Source organism: Cricetulus griseus (genome assembly GCF_003668045.3).
Source record: "Cricetulus griseus strain 17A/GY chromosome 1 unlocalized genomic scaffold, alternate assembly CriGri-PICRH-1.0 chr1_1, whole genome shotgun sequence".
NCBI lineage: Eukaryota > Metazoa > Chordata > Mammalia > Rodentia > Cricetidae > Cricetulus > Cricetulus griseus.
The window spans coordinates 159,002,599-159,025,306 of record NW_023276807.1 but is presented as its reverse complement, the minus strand read 5'-3'; the positions used below and the strand labels follow the sequence as shown (position 1 = coordinate 159,025,306).

At 41.8% G+C, this 22,708-nt stretch overlaps 1 protein-coding gene across 1 annotated transcript in view; it reads right to left on the bottom strand.

The window, feature by feature from the left end:
* The window catches only part of LOC100753685 (extracellular matrix protein FRAS1), a 269,806-nt gene that overhangs the window by 95,855 nt on the left and 151,243 nt on the right, over window positions 1-22,708 (bottom strand). Inside the window, exons 29-34 of the mRNA XM_035453056.1 lie at window positions 21,182-21,335; window positions 15,607-15,824; window positions 11,597-11,713; window positions 4,836-4,950; window positions 3,090-3,227; window positions 855-887 (exon numbers count right to left, since the gene is read on the bottom strand). Coding sequence (XP_035308947.1) covers window positions 855-887; window positions 3,090-3,227; window positions 4,836-4,950; window positions 11,597-11,713; window positions 15,607-15,824; window positions 21,182-21,335 — 775 coding nt within the window. The remainder of the gene's footprint in view (window positions 1-854; window positions 888-3,089; window positions 3,228-4,835; window positions 4,951-11,596; window positions 11,714-15,606; window positions 15,825-21,181; window positions 21,336-22,708) is intronic.

Genomic DNA, 22,708 nt, shown 5'->3' with positions numbered 1-22,708 from the left:
ATGCATACTGACTGTATGTGTCACTGGCAGGCCATTCCCTAGAGATGAGCTGACAGTAGGTTCATACAACAGTGGTGTAGCACTGAAATTTGCCGCATGATATTTCCCCTCAAAGAGAAAGGAAATGCAGGGCACTTTGGAAAAGATTTTTCTGTCCTACCAAGATTTCTCCCCCCATACAATAACCAAGGATGGTTGGTTCTGACAGAATGGTTAATCCCAGTTGAACAGCTGGTTTAAACGTTAACCATCTTCATTCTAACCTGAGCAAGAATGCCTTTCCCCGTGGTACCTCAGCCTCTATTGAAGCAGGAAGCAAAACTAGGATACAGAAACTTTTAGAAGCATTTTCAGTTCCTGCTCTGGGTCCAAAGACTTTTCCCTCTAGAGGCAAGGCATTTGATACATGTCCCTATTCAAGACTCCATATAACTACTATGCCTCAGTTGGTATAACACACAGATGCTCACATGCCAATTGTCCTGGAAGCCAAACATATATTATGATGATGATCTTCATGAAGTATGCATGTACAGAGGTATTGGGAAATCTTCCCAGAGTGGCTGAACTCCAGTTTGTGGGACCCCAACTTTAAGGCCTCAACTACTATTATCTTTTTTTTCAATAAGTAGAAAGTTCCACTAGGGCTCAAGTAACATTAACATTGGGCATTCTTAGAAGGTTTTTCTTTCTGCGAATACAAAATTAAGTTGTTGCTGGCTAATTAACCATATAATTATTTTAGAAGAGACTTGTTTTAGAAAACAAGCAACATAACTTCTAGGAGACGAAAAGGGAAGCTGAAAGGGAAGGAGATACCCAGTCTCTAATAAAAGTGAGATTAAAGTCTTTACCTGTGAAGTAAACTCTCACTGATTCTGGGAGACCTAAAAGAATGAGAGAGGAAAATTAGTGTACTAAACATTCTGAGATCAGACAGAGAAGGGCAAGGCACAAAATACAGAGTTGTGACTAGGGGAGTAAAAGGTGTTTTAAATTCACATTGATCTGGTTTAAGGAGTGATCAGGAGGTCCCCTGATCATGGAATGCTGGATTTAATGATGCCAGTATTAATTTTAAGTAAAAAAAGGACATTTAAACAGTTAGGGTGACTTATAATACATTCATTCAGATCCTATTTTATCAGTACATAAAATCCTACAAAACGGTGATTGTGGGCTATATATAACTCTGACTCTCTCTCTCTCTCTCTCTCTCTCTCTCTCTCTCTCTCTCTCTCTCTCTCTCTCTTGTGTGTGTGTGTGTGGTGTGTGTGTGTGTGTGTGTGTGTGTGTATGTGTGTGTGTGTGTGTGTGTGTGTGTGTGTGTGTGTGTCAGTGAGGGTGGGAGAGGTCAATTCCATTGTAAAACTGAGTGACAGCAGGGACATTGATTTATACACTGACTGTGAGCTATTTATCTTGTGGCATTTATCCCATAGATTAGACAGGGCATAGCTCTACTCTCTCCAAAGAGACTCATGGAACTAAGACAAGTGTAGCAGACTTGGAAATTACTTTAACTACAGCTGACGTGTTTTCTTTTTCTCTAATCTCAGGATAGCCCAAGTTTCCTGTAAAGTAGGTCTTGCAAAGTAGGAACTAGAGAACCATGAATACTTTCATGGACTATTAGTTAACCAGTTACTAAATTCCAAGGGTACTCCTCAGAGAAGGGGCCTCTTCCTGCCCTTAGAGATTTCAATCTAATTGAGGAGTTAATCATTTTCTGGACAATTGAACTTATACTAAATAATGATGAATACCAGTTTGTTGACTTACCATAATAAAAAAAAAGAAACCCTATAATTATTTAACCCATATTCAATTTCCTGCAAAATAACCAGCTGCTTTGTTTGAAAAACTTTTTGATATAAAAGTAGTATTTACAAAGTTATATAGTACACTACCTTAAATATTATAATAAACAGACACCAAGATTTTTAGAATCGTCCAAAGCACAGAACTTGGAGTGGTAATCACAACTTCTACTTCCTAGTTGTGCTAACTACCAGGTCAAGGGAGGAAGAGAAGGCAGACAGTGTTAAGGTTATTCTGCTGCAATGGAAGGGTATGCACCAGCTTTAATAAATGAGCAAAATTGTCATCGGTTTGTTTTTCTACTCAATCTTTTAAAAGAAAACTTTTAAAACTGTCTTCTGTCAAATCCTGGAGTTCAAGTTGGGAGATCACCACAGTACAAAGAGGACTCAGCATCCAAGAAGATCACCTGCAATCTCCATGTCTGCATGAATTCTCCCCTGGTCCTAGTCTGGCACCCTTCTGAAGTCTGCTCATGTCACTGTGGTGAAAGAGTCCTCATGAAAACCATTCCCTGTAGCTTCAACTTTCCACTGGGTTCTGCATGGTCTTAGGTTAAACACCCAGATCTTTACAAGTTCCTGTGGAGTGTAAAGTTTGCCCTTACTCTCCAGTCAGGCCCATCCTGCCTACTCTGCTAGACCCCATATATCATAGCCTCTTTTACAATCCCTAGAAGGATACACTTTCCTTTCCCCCAGGCCTCATGGGAAGCACACTGTCTTCCTCCAGAAATGCTCTCCCTGCACCCCCACATGCACAGTTAGCTATTTTGGCTACTACTCATTCCATTTTGCCAATGGCGACCCGGACAGCCACCTCTTCACTCCTCAGTCTAGGTCAGGCCTTGTCTTTAACTTTACCACTGAACCTTTCTTCTTTTCCCAGAGCATCTCATCTCAGTTGCAACTAAATAGTCATTAGTGTGACTATTTACCTAGTAGTTTCTATGCACAACCTCTAATTACTCCAAGAGCAGTGTCAATGGCTTATCTGTTTTCCACTTATCTCCCACCCCTCAACCAGTAACTGGCATAGCAGAGCCACTAAATAAAAGTTGGCTGAAAGTGTGCCCATTACATGAATTAGTGATGAAAAGAAGACAGAACTGGGTTCAGGTCATGTACAGAGTAATAGGCCCCATGTTATTTGGAATAGGGAGAAAGGAGTGTCAGCAAACTGTACACAAGTTTTTAGGAAGAGAAGGAGAACCAGTCATGAAGATTAAGAAAGACTTGGATGCCTCAAGGCAGAGAAAAAAGCATTACCAACAAAGGAGTAGGCCATGATCTCCTGGAGGTGGGAGGCCGCAGCGGGAGGGCGATACACGATTTTGCCCTGGTTAATATCTTCCTGGGAGAAATACTGGATGGGAGAGTGAGGCTGGTCTCTGTGCTCAATGGCACCTGGGAAGGAAGAGACTGACATGAGCTAAACAGCAACTTTTAGACGACAGGAAGGCCCAGCCCACCAACCCCTGCCTCCCTGCCCATGAGTGGGAGTCTGTCGTTCAGGAGCACTGGCTCCTGAGCTGTTCTTCTTTCGATACTGCTGTCAAGTTACTCAAGAAATAGACAAATCTGGAGCCAGAAGATTCAGCCAGTAAAGCACTTGTAATGAAAGCATGAGGACCTGGCTGAATCCCCAGCACCCATGGGTGAGCACAAGTCTATAAGCCCAGTATTGGGGAGACAGAGATAGGAAGAACCTCTGGGGCTTGTTGGCTAGTCAGCTGAGGTAATTTCCAGGTTCATTGGGAAAACCTGTTCTACCAATAAGGTAGACAGCAAGTGAGGAAGACACCTGACACCCACCTCCGGCCTCTAAGGGCACATGTGTATGTTGGTCTGTACATACCTGAGCACACATACATAATATGTACACACAGACAGATAGATGATAGATAGAAGGATATATATATATATATATATATATATATATATATATATATATGTGTTGTGTGTGTGTGTGTGTGTGTGTGTGTGTGTGTGTGTGTGTACACATATATATGAGACAGAGAGGGAGAGAGTTTTACTGGGATCCAGGGAACATAAACTATGCACAGTAAGGTGCAAGTCACTGCTACTAATGTGTAGTTCCAGGTTTTCCATAAGTAAATGACATACTACTGTCACTATGAAACTTCCAACTGATTGTTGATACAAAGGTCAAGTGGTCCTTAAGACAGTGGCCCAAACTGATCTACTGCCAAAGAAATGTTTTTCTAGACTTCCTTTAATTTCAGACACTCCTCCATATCTGTGATGATCCTAGCAACAAAAGCATAGATCTTGACTATTCTAAGACCAACCTAGGCTTATAGCTATCATTCAGTTTATGATCAATATCTTCATGGCTGCCAATCAGAAACTTTGCAGGCATGGAACCTGTGCTGTGTTCATCTCTCATGTGTTATTTAGTCTTTAGAGAGAAGAACATGGTCTCAGTGCTGAACTAACTCACTTGAGAGGGGTGCACTCTGCAAGAAGCATCCTAAACTAGCCTGAAAGCCCACACCATAGGGAGAAGCTCTAGATACAACTTAATGTCTTTTCATTTCCTTAGCTTTTATCAAAGGGCAGTGGAGTTTCATTATTACACCCTTCTTCTTGCAGATGTGGTAATATGAGAGGCTTCCTGCTTGAGTAAAGGCAGTCTGGGAGGCAATAGCAGAGCTGCCTCTGTGGACCTCATCTTCCTACCACCTCTCTTGGGCACAGGCTTGTTAGTTAAGTCCAGCATTAAGGTAACTGCAGGCTGGAGACTGAGGGCAGGCCCCACCTGGCCTCTGACTGAAGTTACATGTTTCCATTTCTTCCTGTGGGAAGACTGACCTCTTAACTGGTACTCTTCTAAACCAGATGACATGAGCATGGAGTGTGACTATCAGTTCCTTCACAAACCCTCCACAACTATCACTGTGTAAAGGAGCAGGTAGAGGCCCAGAGTTTTAGGTCCAGAATCACAAGGCAAGAGTGTCAGTCACTCAAAAACAACTTCACTGCATATCTTACCTTGATTTGGATGCAGAGGTACGGTGATGTTGTATATAATCTTTCCGATGGGACTCTTTGAGTTCACAAAGGACAAGGAGTGAGGCTGAATGACAGTTAGGCCATCTTCCCGAGCCTGGACGAGATGGAGAAAGCAAGAATTAAAAACAGATGATAACAAGAGCCAGAGGCAAAACCAAATCTTAATAAGAAAACAATACCAAATTTGCTCTGAGCTTTTTAAATTAGTCTCATTTGGCAAGATCTTCTCAAAGGATCTGGTCTCTTAGACTATGAATGTGGCCAACCTGGAGCCTATCAGGCCATCTAGGCCTAAGCAGGTTTCTTCACCTCTAACTGCTTCCTCCTCCCACAGTCCTGGGTTTATGTCAGAGTGTGCTATTTGCTCCAAGGTGATTATAATTTTCCTAGATGGACCCTGAAGTAGACCACCTTGGGGAATATCATGGCTGGTCATTCTACTCCTCACAGCTGGCTCACTGCATCTCTACTCCTCTAACTTCATGGGCTCACAGTGGCTCTAGCATGCCATGGAGAGAACCATGTAGACAGGCTGAAGTCTTAGCACCATGAGGTTCCTCAGAGAAGACCTGTGCCCCAAGCCTTGCTATGGGAACTGTTTAGCATTCTGGCTTCAAAGTACTAAAGATGAATGCGGCCAGCAGAGTAGAGCTGACCCTTTTGACAGGAGTACAAGTGAAGATCTGGAGAATGTGATTGTGGAAGATCCGACCACACCCCTCATCTGCCACTTGGTGTGGGTGGGGGAGAGATGCCTCCCCTGCCCCTTGCCACCTGTGGCAAGAAGGAGATCTGGCCCTGAGGTCATAAGAGCTGGAGAGCTGTCGCTGTCCCTCACCAGCTTCAGCACTCAGGAGAAGTGGCCCTTGCATCTCGCCTGGGCAACACAGTAGAGCTGGCCCTGATGGTGTAGGTGTGGGAGAGCCGACCCTGAGAAAGCTTATTGCTACAAGGGGTGAACTAGCTGGGGGCAATGCTGGTGGTGAGGATGGGGGAGACCTGGAGGGCTGGCCAACCCTGCAACTACATAAGCCCAGAGCCAGAGTTATAAGTCAGCCCACCCCAACACCACCCCTCTATGACCTGCAGGAGCATGTGAAGGGGCCAGTCCTATAGACCCAAAGCTGTAGGATCTCCACAACACAGGGCAATGACAGGATAACCAAGAGGAGTTACAGTGAAGGCCCAGCATCGATAGTGTAGAAACCAGAGTCCTCAAACCAGACCATTGACTCTCTGCAATGAAAACTTGCAAGTAAAGATACATGGACAAAAGTGTTTGCTGTGTGACCCACTGTGTCACACTACAGCTTCCATGACAAGATTTCTCCATTTTTTCCTCTTAAGTTTTATTTTGTTTTGGGAGGGCAGGGATGTAAGGGCAGAGGATGGACATGAAGAAGCAGGAAAATGAATGGGATCAAGATTCATGATGTGAAAGACCCAAAGAACAAATAAAAAGAAAGTTGGAAAAAAAAAAAAGATGAGCCCAACTGCCACACCCAAAACGGCTAGCCACTTACATTCTAAAATATTTGTTTATTAAAGTACAAGAAAATCGCCTCTGTTATCTTCATATCTATTGTCCTGTTCTGAGGAACTAAATAGCAATATTCTCTCCTACCTTTCAATCAACGAGGGGAGCAATATTAACTGGATAGTGTGCTTGCAGCATCTACCATCCATCTACCTGTTCATGTCTACAAACCCTAACAGTGACAACACTCAGAAGCCCAAAGGACAGGACTCTCAGCTCCTATATGACAGTGGGTTGAGGACAGTTATCACAAAAACAGTGTGTCAAGAAATAAAGGGACAGTAGTATGACCCGGGACTGGACTTGGGTCACAGGTGCTATTTTAAGACAGAACAAAGTAGCTTGCCTGCTGCAGGCTCTGCCTGACTGACCCTGAAGGTAGGTTAGGGTTTAATATACTCTCATGTCTTCAAAGCCTACTCCTCTCAGAAGGAATTTCCCCATTGAGAAGAGGATTAAGTGGGGCTTGCTCCTGCTCACAAGAGGGTGTGGTACTACTATTTTTAACCATGAAAGGCTGAGGGCTGCAGTTGCTCTGTAATTGTCCCAAAGGCATCACTGTCCCGGGGAGGGGCAGAATCTGCAGGTCAGGACAACCTCCTACAATAAAGTCATATTTCAGGCCCTTGCACAGGTCTGGAATGTAATGAGCAAGAAAATTAGAATTTCCAACGGCAGCTGGCCTCCCCACCCTGCTATGCTAACATAATACAAGTAAGAACAACAAGTTAAAAATATATGCCCCATAAAAGATGTTTACAGACCATCCGTGTGGGTATAGATACATGGACAAAAAGTACAGCTCCAACACCCTGTCAAGTATGGTTTCTCAATGTGCCATGGAATAATTCTGAAAATTCAGATGCCCCGAAGCAATAGAGTGGTAAGAAGATAATTGCTATAGATATAGAACTACTGAAAAGGGAAACAGGTTTTAGCCAAGACAACAGACATTCTATTTTGGAATTTAAAGATTCCATGTCTTTACTAATCAAAATAACTATTATGTAGAAAATGGGGGAACTTAACTTTCTAGAGCAATATTGAGTATGTGATATATCAAAGTAGTCAGTTTTAATTATTTGGAGTATTCAATATTCATCAATTAAACACTAAGAAGTGGGAGATTAAACTTCATAGGTATAATTACAGAAGACATTTTTTTATAACATTTGGCCCAAGATTAAGAATTATGGTTTTCATCTTACTCATGTCACCTCTGAGTACATCTAGACTCCAAAACCTAATCACCCTGATATTGCTGCTCTGCTCAGGGCCAGCCCCTCCCTGGAACTCACAATAGCTTCACACTGCTCTCACTTTGACTATTGACTGTTCCAGCCAGGGTGCCAGGAGGATGTTAGATCTTGTTCCTCAACTGCCATGGCTTTCCATGGTATGCAGCATAGAAGGCTGGGTCTCACAGTGATCTTGGCTCTACTGTATGCTCCACATGCCTTTTAGAAACCCATTCCAAACAGAGGCCACCATGCCTCCTCATATTTCTGACCTCAGGGAGCGGTACTCTTAGAGTCAGGGTTTTTCTGTATTCTAATTGGCCATGTCTCTAAATTGATCATCCTCTAATTGTGTCTTAGCTTGTTAACAATCTTAACCCTTTCTAAGTGTAGAGGAGTGCTAACCATAAGGCATGTTGCATGAACCCTAGAATCCTGCCATCTTGAAAAAACTGAAACTATATCCATGGAGCAGGTTCTCCTTCCTCCTTCTCACCCCTGGAAACCTCAGCTCTGCTTCCTGTTACTGAGAAGCAGCCATATTTTATTGGTCTATTTTGTTCTTGGCTTGTCTCACTTCAAATGTCCTTGAGGTTAACCCATGTACCTTATGACAGAATTACTTCCCATTATATGGCTGTATCATGTTGTACTGGGTGAGTGTACACACACACACACACACACACACACACACACACACACACACACACACACACCTTCATCTGTTTATCTATTAATAGACATTTAGGTTGCTTCCATCTCTTGGCTCCTGTGAATAATACCACGGTGAACATTCAAGTGCAAGTGTCTTTCTATAGGCTCCCCCTAACTCAGAAGTCAGAGTCCCACTCCATGGGGTTCATGTTGTAACCTGGCTGTCTATTTTCTGCAAAAATCCCATCTGGATGCTCTGTGGCAACAATAATCTTCCTAAATTGATTGCTAACATTCTGGTCATGGCTTTTCCACTGCAAAGCCTCCAATAGGCTTTTCGGACAAAATGGAAACTCCTTTTATCCTTAATGTCCCTTGCAGTCTGGCTGACATTTCCTCTTGCTTTTACATCTAGCAACTTAAGCTCCAGCCCACTGAACTACCTGCAATTTCCCCAATGCCTTACGGTTTGTCTCCACCCTTTTTTTATTGGCTGTTCCTGTTGTCCAGAATGAGTTCCCCGTATTTTGAGTTCAGATTAGTAGTTCTTCAAGTGTGGCAATCTTGGCATCAGGAAACAGTCACCGGGGGACTTGCTGAAAATGCAGATTCTTGACTCTATAACCAGACTTACTGAATTACAGAGCTTGGAGTGAGTTCCAATGTATTTTAATAACTGTCCGGGTGACTTCAGTACATACTTCAGTCTGAAGCCTTAGGAACCCTGGTTTTCAAATAATTACACTCAACAGCTCAGCTCCTCTAGACACTCCCATGCTTCCCTGCACAAGGTACCCCCTCTCAATCGCAAATGGTTGCTCTGCTGTGGAATTCACCTCAGTATGGTTCACCTACTTATTTACTTGCTAGCTTCTCCTTGACACAATGATCACTGAACTAGAAACTGTTTTAAGATCACTGAATCTCCAGTGTCTTCTTCAGCACTTGTCATGGGCACTTGGAAGAATCAATAACTAAGTAACTAAGGAGTGAGAAGTATATTCCTTTCAGACACATCTATGAAATGCTCATATGGAATACATAAAAACATTTCATCTGTATTTACCACATGTCTTTACAATTTACTAAATATATGCAAAACCTAAGTGTTTAGATGAGTCCAAATCACTGTTGTCACATGTAACAAGTGTGCCCTACAGGAACAGCCCTAATTAATGTCCAAAGGAATATCAACTCTGTATATTTTAAGTAATGTAAGCTAAATCACATTTTACAGTAAACTGACTTTAGACAGATCCAAGGTTCAAGCAGACAGACCTAATCTGCAAATGTGCAGCCAGAGAGTAAAGCTGAAGCAAGATGGAGTCTCTTTAGAAGACCATGGCACAGCAAATGGCACCACCCCCATGGCTCCTGGCCCATTTCTTTCCCTTCTAGACTCAAAATAACAGTGCTTTGCATTTGGCAAGAACTGCGTATGCACATTTTTCTTTACAGTTTAGAGAAAATTCTGATCCAAGTTCCTCCAGTCAGAATGATGAATTATAGACTTTATAATGTTGCCGAATTATGATTTCTTTAAATTACAGTTTATGCTGGAAATGCCGATACCAGCTATTCATTAAAAACTTTCTGCTTTCACCCTTTATGTCTCTGTCATTCCCCAGGCCCATAATTTCTGAAACTATTGCTGTTATCTTTGTTGTGGCCCAAGGCTGATGCCCTACCTCAGAGTGTAATTATGTGGGTGCTAACTAACACATGGACCCATAATAATGAATTTACAGGGGTTGCGTGCTCATAGCTTTGTCTGAAAGAGCAGTCTGGAATGCCATCTACCCTAGACACAGGGTTATGGTGTACTTTGTACTTCCTACTTGTCTTTACTGGCTGATCCAGTAAAGGCTGATCCAGGTGCTATCTTCCTCCCAGCATAACCAGCCTTTGCCACTGCAATATGATGTTGGCATCTATTAACATCCATGCTCAAGAATCATGTGATCAAGCCATTAGAGTACTGCAAAGAATCCTAAATCTCAACGGTTCAGGATAGTTTATATGTAAAGAGATTGGTATCAGCTCAGGACACTCTGAGACCAAGTTCTCTCAAAACAAAGGAGATATATTTTCCCCAGAGGGACAGAGGCAGGAGACAGAAGAATAGGGAGAAAGGGAAGGGAACTAGGAATAGGGAGCAAGGACTATTTCCTGGAGGGACAAAGGACTGCCTTTGAATAAAGAGGAGACAGATGGGGCTCATAGGAAAATGGCAGTTTATAAAGGTGTAAGGGGAAACCTTATGTTAGGAAGAGTTGTTTAATTGTAATTGGGCATGTTAATTAGTTGAGCCAAAGGAGGTTTTAATTGCTTAACTTCAATACTTTGATAGCTGGACCTTGGTAGTCAGCCTCAGAAGGAAGAAGTGGACAAATAAGGGAACAGACCTTGGTGGCTAGCTTTAGGAATGTAATCTAACAGTTTTTAGCAAGTCAGTGGGAATAGGGGAGAAGGGCAAGGTCTGCCAGAGCCATGTTTGCTGTGCTCAAGCTGGCAAGAGTCCCGGCATTATGATTTCCGTGTTTGGGTTGTATTTAAAGCTATTCTCAGCTCCATGCATCCAATAGGCCATAGTTGGACACAAGTGCTAGATTTTTCCATGGGCTACATTCACTTCCACAGAGCACACAGGCTTTCTGGGATTGGGTGCAATGATCTCCACACCCCCACTCTGCTTTCCTCATTTCTCCAGGTGACTGAACTATCTGCCATTTCTCAGTAATCATCAGCTTTCTCACCTCTGGGTCCTCCGTGTACTCTGAAAGCCCTTGGTCATCTTCCCTCATTCTACCTACCTTCCTTGTTCTCATTTTTATGTGGATAATTAATTGCTACTTATCTCCCTGGACTCAGCATTGACACCGCCTTCTCCAGGACACTCTTACACTTGAAACTCAAGTTTCTTGTAGAGCTTTATAACATGAAGAACAGCTTCTCCAGCTAGGTGTTATAAATGGCAAAAAAATAAGTTTACCCTAGAAGTGCTGATAATATGAAATTTCTTTCAAGTACCCAAGGAGAGATGCTGTAGCTGTATCAGGTTCTGAAGAAAGCCAAGGGACAATGGGTGGATGGTCAAGATAGATCTACATAATCTTCTTTTTCTGAGGGGACTCTAATTTCCTTTTTCAAGCTAGTGAGAAATGTCTTTTAGGGCTGTCCTTATTGGCTTTAGGGTCTGGTTTTGGGCCAAGCATTTACTACATCCCACACCAGGGCACCAGCTCACTTTGCTTTTGCAAGAGAAGGTACTTTGTCTAAGAGGAAAGCATTAGCCCTCCCATTCAACTCACGGTCATATGGAGAGATGTCCCCAAGGAGAGTTTAGGTGCCTCAGGTGCCTGAGGTAAGATTGCAATGTTGAACATGTGACTTTCCAGGTGGGTGTGGGCATCAGCGGCACTAGACACCTGAGAAACAAAATCATCATGGTGAAACTTTAACTTCTACTGAGCAGAACATGTTCATATGAATTTAGTCTACTCACCCCCAAACCATCTGCCTTTGAATTCTATATGGACCTACATCACAATTCTCATTCTAGTCTTTGTATTTTATTGCTAATTATTTCCTGCTTATAAAAAAATCTACATAACCATTTTAGGCAGTTCTGAAAATCCATGGAAGTATAAATAAAGAAAAACATAGAATTTCACTAGAAAGAGTGATTATTAACACGTTGAAGCACTTGGGATTAATCTTTTTCTGTGATAGCGCTACATAATCTTCTTACATAAAGTCACATGTACTTGAAATTCTCTTTATTTAACCTAATCCCATGATACTTTGCTATAGTATTAAACATTATTTAAAGCGGATAATTTTTATGGCTACAGAATGTGTTTACTGTGCATCTATAACATGATTTTTTTCTCCATTCCTTTCATCTTTACCCAGCGTAGATACAGACACCTGGACAATTAATCAATGTCTTACCCTCATCATGGCACATTAGTAACATTTATAGGTCACAAAGGCAACTTTTTTCTTGCTTCAAAATGCTGAAAAAAGTGTTGAGGATACAACACTAGGGGAGTTGAGGTGGGGGACAGTTAGTTGGGGACCAACCAGGGCTAACTAGTGAAGCCTTGTGATAAGAAACAGGCCCGAAGACCCTATGTTTTTCTGCATTGGTTTCTCTAGTTCCCTCTCAGTTGGGCTGAGCTGTTCCCCTCAGGCCCTCCTGTCTGCACTGTTTCCCCAGTCCTGTCGAAAGAGCTGCCAAGCCTTGTGTGGCTGCATGTAGTTGTATGTTCCTTAGGACAGAAGTGGGGTACTGTACCCTACACCCAACAGAGAAACACCTTCTCGGCCTTCATCTAGATTACGTCAGATGCCTGCCATGGAATTTCAGACTATCCAGATGTCTGCAAGGAGCTGTCACTGTGACATCATCACTGTAAGCAATGACCAATGACCACAGTTAGACTTCACTGATCACCTAGTGTGGGCTCATCTCTTATTAGCTGCTTTTCAAAGGCAATTTTCCCATTCCCTACAAAGCAATGCAATTATTCCACTTCATACAGAGGAAAGTGAAAATTTAAAAACAAAAACAAACAAACAAACAAAACAGAGCAATGTCTCAAAGTCAGAATAAACGAGCCAGTTGGGTTCACAATCTTGGCCACTAAACAAGACACACTTGGATAGACTTGAGAAATTAGGAGTTCAGGGATTTTCTTCTATCGTTAAGGCAAAGAAACAGCATTGATCAGGTTGTGAAGCATGGGCATATTAACAGAGCAAGTGAGTCAGGCTGGCCTCCTCGTAAATACACTGATAGTGAAATGTCATGAAATACATTGGTCCTTTTCAAACCACATCCAAGGAAACGGTGTCAACAGGATCTGAACACACAGTTATTTTCTTACACCCAGAATGACTGTGGATGCACATGCCTTCTCCCTAGACTGTCTAGTGATTAAAAATGCCAGCCGCCTTACATAAATCCCATCATACATGCAAAGTAACAGACGGGCTGCATTGATGGCTCATGACAGCACATCAGCATTAAAATGGAATTAAATCTATGCAACTCATTATGTTACATTTCCTGCTTTAGAGGGGGAAAAAAGGAGGGAGAAAAAAAACACATTATGACAGCATCCTTTCGGTTTAAAGTCTTCCAGGGACACTAAGATGATAAACGGGAAAAGTTACTATTTACTTTAGCACATGGATAAAGTGTCTGTGCTTTTCAGATCAAAATATGAAGTATGCCTACAGAGTAATGAAAATGTAAAAACAGACAGCAACACTTTTATGTCCAGGAGAACATCATCTCAGAGACACTTCACACTCAGAATAAATATGCTATCCCTGTTGAAAAATCTGTCCTTTCTCTCTCCTCCCTCCCTCCCTCTCTCCCTCCCTTTCTCTCTCTCTCTCTCTCTCTCTCTCTCTCTCTCTCCTCTCTCTCTCTCTCTCTCTCTCAATGCTTGCAGAGAGAGTTCATAAATCATCTTTTAAGAAGGCAAGCTCACTACCTCAGAATTAATGTCTTTTTTTTTTTTTTTTTTTTTTTTTTTTTTTTGGTTTTTCAAGACAGGGTTTCTCCATATTGCTTTGGAGGCTATCCTGGGACTTGCTATGTAGACCAGGCTGGTCTGGAACTCACAGAGATCCACCTGTCTCTGCCTCCCGAGTACTAGGATTAAAGGCGTGCGCCACCAATGCTCAGCTGAATCTCCTTCTTAACCAGAAGGTTGCCACTCTTTGACCTAGCACACCACAGTTTGGATAGGTTGGGTGGTTTTTGACTAATTTGTAATATTGTAAACCCATGTCCCCAAAATGATACTCTGTCATTCTCGAGGCTGTTTAAATAACATCACAAATGCTTTGAAAGCTGTTTCAGGTAGGAGGAGTTCTATCATATTTTATCTAAGGAGTGTGAGGACTCCACACAGACCTACTTCCTAAGTAATGATATTTAGTCACACATTGTAAATCTAATGAGTGGGTGAGTAGCTTGCTGGGCCTCATGTAGCTCAGGCTGGCCTCAAACTTGTTATGCAGCTGATGTCCTTGAACTCCTGACCTTTGAGCTTAGGATGTGCTGGAAGTATATGTATGTACCAGCATATCTGCCTCGGGGAGTCTCTTTTTTTTTTCTTTCCTGAAATTCAGTACCTTTTAACTTGTTTTTCATTATTTTATTTCACTCAGTAACCTAACTGCAAAGCAACTTGATGTCAGTTTGAGCAGGTGCTTAGAATTCTCTTCTAGGGAAAGACTCCGTAGTAACAACACGTTATCTTGACCCCCCTGAAGGGGAAGGCAGATCTGTGGGTTCTAGTTTGCTGAGGTGACTTCTTTAGATTGAGGTCTTCGCCTCAATCCTGACTCATTCTCTGAGGACTGCTGCCGTCCCAGGTGTTGAAATTGAGAAGTTAACTGGAGCAAAGGGCACAGAGCATTTGCTGGCTTTGGGACATTCGATGTTCTGAGAATAACCTCATCTTAATAGTTTCCATATTTCTATCAGCCTGCTCTTTGGAAAAGCACTGTTTATACAATATAAATTAATCAGGCAACAAAAATGCACATGCCAGGCATTAGAAGTGGAGTGCATTCTTAGACAAAGGAAAAGCCTGTAACTTGAAGGGCATGCTATAGGCACCACAATGTGTTCTGCTTAAACTCACAGTCCCTTATTCCTTAGTATTTCTGTCTAATTTTTATTTCTAATCCTTCTGGCTATAGGTTTGCCTAATGCTACTGTTCTTTTTGAAGAATCAACCTTTGTTCTCCTTTGCCACTTTTAGTGTTTTAAAATTAACCAGTTTCCCCTTCTTGCTTTCCTAGTGGGTTGCTGACGTCCAGAATCAAACATTTGTTTGGTCCACTTTTTTTTTTATGTTTTCCTGCTCAATAATAAATGGTACCATCAATTTTCCTTTGAATATCATTTTATACACTTCATGTAAGTCTTCAAAAGTCATTTTCTCTTCAACAATTCTTAATAGTTCACTACTTTGATTTCTTTTAAGAACATTTAAAGTATAACAAATGGTTTAACAGTCATGTTTACTATTTGCTATGACTTTGTATTCACAATCGTTAGACTGAACCTCATATTCTTTCCTATTCTTTTGCAGTTCTGTTTATGGTCTAGTCTATCACCAATTTTAATGAAAGATAACAGCAGACCCCTAGGTAGTACCTATTATTTTTCACCTGAATAAACACATTTTACAAAACTCTTAATGCTACTAATTATGCCTCCCTCGCCTAGATGGTCAGTTAAAGAAAATGGCCCAGGTGCCCTAAGGATGGTCAGGATGTAGACAGAGGGCACCTGGAAGTGGAAGGCATCACTCTGGGTCAGGGCTCCTGAGTGTCTGTACCACACTATGCCATCATCGATGTCCTGCTGGGTGAAGGTGCTGGTGGGTGTGGCCATTCTTCCATCAGGCAGGTGCTGCCCTTCCTCGGCAGGGCTGGTAGGACCAGCAGCAGGACCAGCAGGGCCGGCAGGGCTGTCTGCAGGCAGATCCATCAGGAGGACCACCTCCCCTAGGGAAGCACAGGCCATACGGTTAGATCTCTGGGAAAGCAAGATGGAGATCTCCTTCCTTCCCGTCATTCCTTCTTTACAAACCGAAGAACTATGTATCTAAAGCAAAAGTAAGGATGCTAACAGAACTCAATAAACAGCACTGAATTTCCCTTTAGACACAGAATTCCCAGCCTTCAATAGGGGCAATGCAGGTATACAATTGCACAACGAGACTCAAATTGTAGTGGATACTATAAGTAGACACACTGGGCACTAGATGTATTAATTTCTATATAGAACTTTCTATGTAACTCAAAATGTATTCTAAACAATTATAGGTTGTGCACATAACACAGAGTGAGTTCAGTGGAAGTTAATCCTGAGAAGATTCATTCCAGTGGAGACACTGTTGGCTGACACTAGGACACATATAAAATAGCTGTTCCTGGTGTGGCAGTTCAAACCCGGCTCTGCCTCTACCATGCATGAGCTTAACTCAACACTTCTAAGGCTCCACTGCTCATGTGTAATGTAAAAACAACTCAGACTGAACATACCTAATCTAAAAGCCCACAATCCAAAAAGACCCAAGATCCCAACATTTTTGTGTGCCAACATGACACCATAGTAGAAAATCCCGTGCTGGAGGGATCTCACAACAGGTCATAGTCAAATGCCAGGAACATTAAGACCACATTAGAATTTCAGCTATATTATATATTATATTATATTATATATATGATGAATAAGTGTTTGTGTGCTTAGATTTGAGTCTCATTTATAAGATATCTCATCACTCATTTGCAAATAGGAAATATTTTTTTGAAATCCACATTTGAAATACTTCTGGTCTCAAGCATTTTGGCCAAGCAATGCTCAACCTGCTGGACACAAACTTTAGAGGTATTTAGAGAGAAGGCTGGTTACTCCCACTGACACTTTATGTGTCCATGTGAATGATGTCACCATCTCCCTTATAGATAGATGAATGTCTTTAGTCTTAGAGAAGTTCAGAGACCTGATGGAGGTCAGCAGATAAGCAGCAATCCTTTCTGTTTTCTGTACATGTGTTAGTAAATTGGTCTTAGCATTCTCTCCCCCTTAATTTGATACAGTTTGTTTGAAATGCAGCAAGGACATTTAAATCCAAACACTACCCACCTGTGTTTAATGCTTCTCCCTCACCTGCAGCTACTGTCATCGTCAGGTGAGATCACAAATACAGAAGTGTTATAGAAACAATTAAAGTTTCACAAGCATATACCCTAGAGTGAAGACCACACAGAAAAGTGGATGCCCTTCTGAAAGTAGGCTTGTTTTGCATCTAACAATAAGCCCCCAAAAGCTACTCTGCCATTTTGATAGTAGAAGGGACAGCAGTGTGTGTGTGTGTGTGTGTGTGTGTGTGTGTGTGCGCGTGTGTGTAAGAAAGAGGGGGGAGCAAGAGGCAGAAAGTGAGAACACACAGAGAGGGACAGAGAATCTATTTTTCTATTTTAAAAATGTTTTGTAGGAAAATGCCCAATCTTAATACACTAGACATATTGGATAAGTGACAGCACATTTCATTTTTGAAAACTGGTAGCATATTTTCATTACCCCAGAGAAACCCATTTTCTACCTCAAAGTAAACACTCATTCTAATATTTATATGCACTTAAAGATGAGCAAAACACACTGGATGATAGTGAAATGCCAAAATAGGAGAAAAACATCACCCCTCTTGTACATAGAACAATTTGAGAGAATAGATTCACTCTAGTTCTGTGTTATTGTTCATCTGCTGCTAAATAAACAATTTTGTCACTAATCTCTCCTGGTGACCATCATAAGATTTTGTGAACAGGCATGACTTCCCAGGATCAGGCCTGTTCACAAGTATCAGCACAGTTGAGAAATACTCTGAAAGTTAATTGCCACAAGGAAAACAAAGAGAGTGGGTCAGGGAACTACCCACAGCTGATTTCCCGGCTGCTCTGCTTTACAGCAGAAAAGCCTTGCAGAATTTCCCTAACAACATCTAAGGAAATAAATACATTTTCTACTAAAAAGAAATCACTTCCACATGATACAGCTTCACAGGTATTGCAGGATGTTGACGAGCTCCACCAATTTAAATGTAATAGTCTCTGAGTATCTGTTAGGTACAACCTACTACAACAGGCCTTTAAGAGTACAGGACCCACACATAATGCAGATGGAGTTTCTATTGCTAATGCTATAGATCAGCACTGTTAGCACAGGGAGCCATCGGAGGAACCACTGCGGGTGAGTGGTGTGTGTGGATTGGGAGCATGAAATCGTGTGACTGGACTACAGATTGTCCATAGACTTGAAAATACTTTTTAAGGAGGCAAGACTTTATTATATTCAAAATGACAACAATAGTCAACATTTATGTAGACACTTTAACCAATGAGGCGGTTAGCATGAAATCTAGTGTTGAGATCAACACCTGAACTAAGGCAGCAGAGATACAATTTGCAAAGAAACAAGCAGGCAGTGGGGAGATAGGCAATGCAGGCTGCCAATAATGGCTCTGGAGACAAGAGAGGATGGAGTGTAAAACTATCTTGTGGGCAGGGTGGCTGCCACTGATGGGCATAATACAGAAGAACAGGCTAGGTACATTGAGGATAGAGAGCATGCCACTGGATACACTGAATATGGGTGCCTTGGGTACAATAACTTGAGAAGACAAGGGGGAATTCTGAGAATTTGGTACCATACTCATAAAGAGGGGAAAGCTAATATTGTGTGCAGTTCCTAACCACTGCTTTCACCATGACAGTACCAAAAATGTAAGACACATTTCCAGTGCAAAATTCTATGCTTGGAAACCAGTAGTCACTTCTGTCTTGGATTTTATTGGATACTTAAGCTTATGTTTAATGAAGAATTTTAAAGAGAAAAATTAATGTTATTAGAGTTAAAGTCTCATTTGAATCTCTATGAATTATGTTGGGATTGAGGCCATTTTTATTATACTTTCATATAGTATGATAAATAATTTAGAGTTACAGTGATTTAGAATAAGTGATATTCTCTCTCTCAAATGATACCCAAGGTCCTTTGATAGACTACTAGACTATCAAAAGCACTACTACAAAAGCACTAAGGTTACACATGTCAATCAACTGGTTAAGACACATTTGAAAATAATGCTCCAGAAGTGGTTGAATTTAGGCTTTTTTTAATTTGTTTTGTTTGTTTTTGGTCCCTGTCTCACTCTGTATAAAGTTATCCTGCATCTTAAACTAGTGTCAAACCTCCTGCTTCAGCCCTGCAAGTGCTGGAATGACAGGTGCAAGTAACCATCATGCCTGGATGAATTGAAGCCCTTTACATGCATACCGGATAAGGGATTTGTGCTCAGTTCCATTCCAAAGTCAGTTGCCCATAAAAAGCTGAAAGCCACACTGAAGGTTCTAAAGTGACCTGGGAGCACATGGCAGCCAGAAGCCACCAGTGAGGGCCACAGGTGCATCTCACAGGGACAGGGGATATAAGTAGACTTGTGTTCTATGGGTGTCTAGCTCCCACCACACTTCTCACTCTTGAACTCTAGGGTGACATTATTTGATTACTATGAGCAGGGAGAAAGAGACATGCAGAGACTGGGTTTGTGAGAAGTTAATTAAGAGAGTTATGGAGAAAGGGGGTCCCAATAAAGCATTTCTTACCCTGAAATGGCAAACTTTCATCTGCTTAAAAAACCATTTAATTCAGTGTTGTTCTGTTTAATATTTAATGAAATACTGGGGTGTTTCTATGGAATCTGGGGGCTTAATTTTTGGCTCTTAATAATCATAATAAAGTTAAGGAATTTAATATATCACAAGAGTCAGAGGCATTTAGAGATGAAAAGGACTTAGAAGCCACCTAGTTCAAATTCAGCAGGGCAAGTACACTGGGAATAGGACATTTATTAATTGTAGATAGGAGAAGAATAACTACAGTGGAGAAATTTGACAGCTCTCACCTTAATCAAGTGATCAGAGTTAATGTAACCACAATAAAACAGCAATATCATGTATCCCCAATACAATACATCAAAAGTAGAAAAAGCAAGCCCCAAAATGAGAAACCACCAAATGGACCCAAATCAGCCAATAGTACACAACTCTGTGAACAGTTCTCTTCAAAAGTATTAGTCAAGGGCTAGGGAGGTGGCTTGCTGCCCAAGCATGAAGACCCAAGTTCAAATCCCAACACCATATTAACAAGCTAGGCATAGTCTTGTGCATACCTATAACCCCAGCATTGTAGGGGTAGAGGTATGAAGATCTTTGAGGCTTTCTGGCTGCCATCCTAGCCAAAACCTGTGAGTACCAGGTTCAAGAGCAAGTGATGGGCCAGACATACGATGACACCCTTCCATCACCTCCTTGCAAGCACAAAGACTGCTTCTGTTTCCAGCACTTTGGTACTTCACTTCATTCTTGGGGAGCACTAATGAATAATACTTCAGTATAACTCTTGCTAAACTGTACTTCTAGTTGATATTAACAGGAATACCTTAGATTACCACATGTACTATCTTTCTTGGAAAAGTAATAATGGTAAATATTGAAGAATATTTCTGTGCTATTTCTTTTTTATCATTTTTAAAATTTGAATTAGAAACAAGATTGATTTACATGACAATCCCAGTTCCCTTCTCCCTCCCGTCCTCCCCTACCACCCCCCCCCAACTAAAACCTTACCTATTACATACCCTTTCTTCTATTCTTCACCTGACTCAACCTTTCTGCTCCCTCATGACCTCTGCACCCTTATTAAGAGCCTGGGCTGGTAACATGGCTCAGTGGGTGAAAGAGCCTACTACTGAATCTGATGGCCTGACAATTCAAGTTGGACCCTGGAATGCACATGGCAGAAAGAGAGAACAAACTCCCATAAGTTGTCCTCTAACAGTATGGTAGGTATGCATGGGCACATATGTGCTCTCATGAACACAGATGTGCTCTTGCATGCACACAATAAATAAATGCAATAAATTTTTAAATAAAAACTAGAGAGTTTGTAGATTGGTCTGAGAGGATGAAGGTAGCATTTGAGAGCCTGGTTTGTGAAATTCACATAACACATGCTAGCTAGGTGGTTATCAGAAACAAGTTATTATCTTAGATAGCATATACAATGTGCTGATGAGGTACTCACAAGAGTGGACAGTATGACAGTTATCATGATCAGCTGGTAGCCACAAGAGTGTACAGAGTGACAGCTATCATGATCACGCTGTCCCTCAATGAGGTATATGAAGTATGAGAAAGCTCAGATAAACTGAGTCACAGCTTTGCTGCATGGCACAGTGCAACACCAAATCCTAACCTCTGGTACAAAATGAAACCACACCAAAGAAACACGTTACCAAACTGGGGGTGGCCGTGTGTGATCTTGTAGATGATGTCCTCGGCTCGGACACCAGGAGCTTGAGCCTGCAAGATCCGGTTGGTGATCTTCAGCATCCCCCCTTCAGGAACCCACACCATGGAGTTAGTCACAAGCCGCAGGGTTCCATCATTCTGGAATGAAAGAAAGGTACAGCGTTAGGTCCATGCATATTCAGAAAAAAAGGCTGCTCAAAAATGCAAGTCATAGGGGTGGATTGTTGCTAGAGAGTATCTCACAAGGAAGAGAATCCCACAGTGGTTATACCATGGGCCACATGTGGACTCTGTGTGTGTCTATGTGCATATGTCTGAATATACCTAATGTGTTCATATTCTGTCTTTGCTTTTCATGTATCTTTAATAAGTGACTATCATCATTCAAAACTCTAAAGCCTCTCCATTTCTTCATTTGTCTTCCTGCCTGTCTTTTGTTCCTCATCCACCACATATGATTTAAGAGTGATTACTTAAGCATATACACTGTATCAGCTCCTTCTCTAGAGTGAAGTATCTAGAAACATCCCAACTGCAGGGCATGTAGCCTAGTGGGGGAGACAAGAAGAATGAGATGCTTCACAATGGTATACTGTCAGAAACTTGAGGGAGGAGCTTCGGAAGAGAGAATAGAGAATAGAGCTTCAGGAAGACTTTCCAAAGAAAGTACCAAAAACACTAGCTTTCTAAGGAGAAAAGTGATGCAACAGATTCTAGGCAGAGGAGCTAGCTTATTAAACAGAGGCAACAATGCAGACAATACACTGTGCACATAACAAAATAACCAAATGTTGGTACCAGTAAAACTTAGGCAGCTAGGAAAAGTGGGATTAAAGGGGGCAGCATTTTAAGAAAGAGTAGGAGAAGCGACAGCAGCTATGCTGCAGTCCTGATTTAACTTCCAGACATGGGGCCGGAAACAAGAATGTTTAGGAAAGACAACAGGATGAACACAATAATGAAATCATCAGTCTGTGTTAGATGGAGTCCAAGACGAAGAAACTGCAGTAACTAACACTGGATGAAGGTGGAGTCAGAGAAAACATTTTACACATTCATGCAAAGGCTCAGGGGGAAAAGAAGATGGGGGTACTGCAGAGGGAAGGAAGAGTAAAATTCCATTAAGGAGGCAGAGTCCACAGGCCTTAGGACTAAAGGAAAATAAGGCCGTAGTAGCTGGGAGCATCCTGCCGAAAGGACTGCCTAGTACCCCAGAGAAGGCGACTGTTGTACTTATCAAGCCAATGCTATCACAGAGCACTGCCAGCCCTGATTACTGGGTGTGCACCCTCTTCCTAAGCCTAACAACTGACATTTTCCCATGAATAAGATGAGGTAGGATGCCTGTGTTCTGTTCTCAGTTTGCTTTCATACTTCTCAAACAGGAGAACCCAATATTTTTGAACTGGGCATTTTGGAAGGGATGGCTTTTGTAATTACAGTTTCTTTCAAACACCCTCTCAGGATGGTACTTCTCAGAAGGGGAGGCATGATTGTTCTGCAGTTACTTT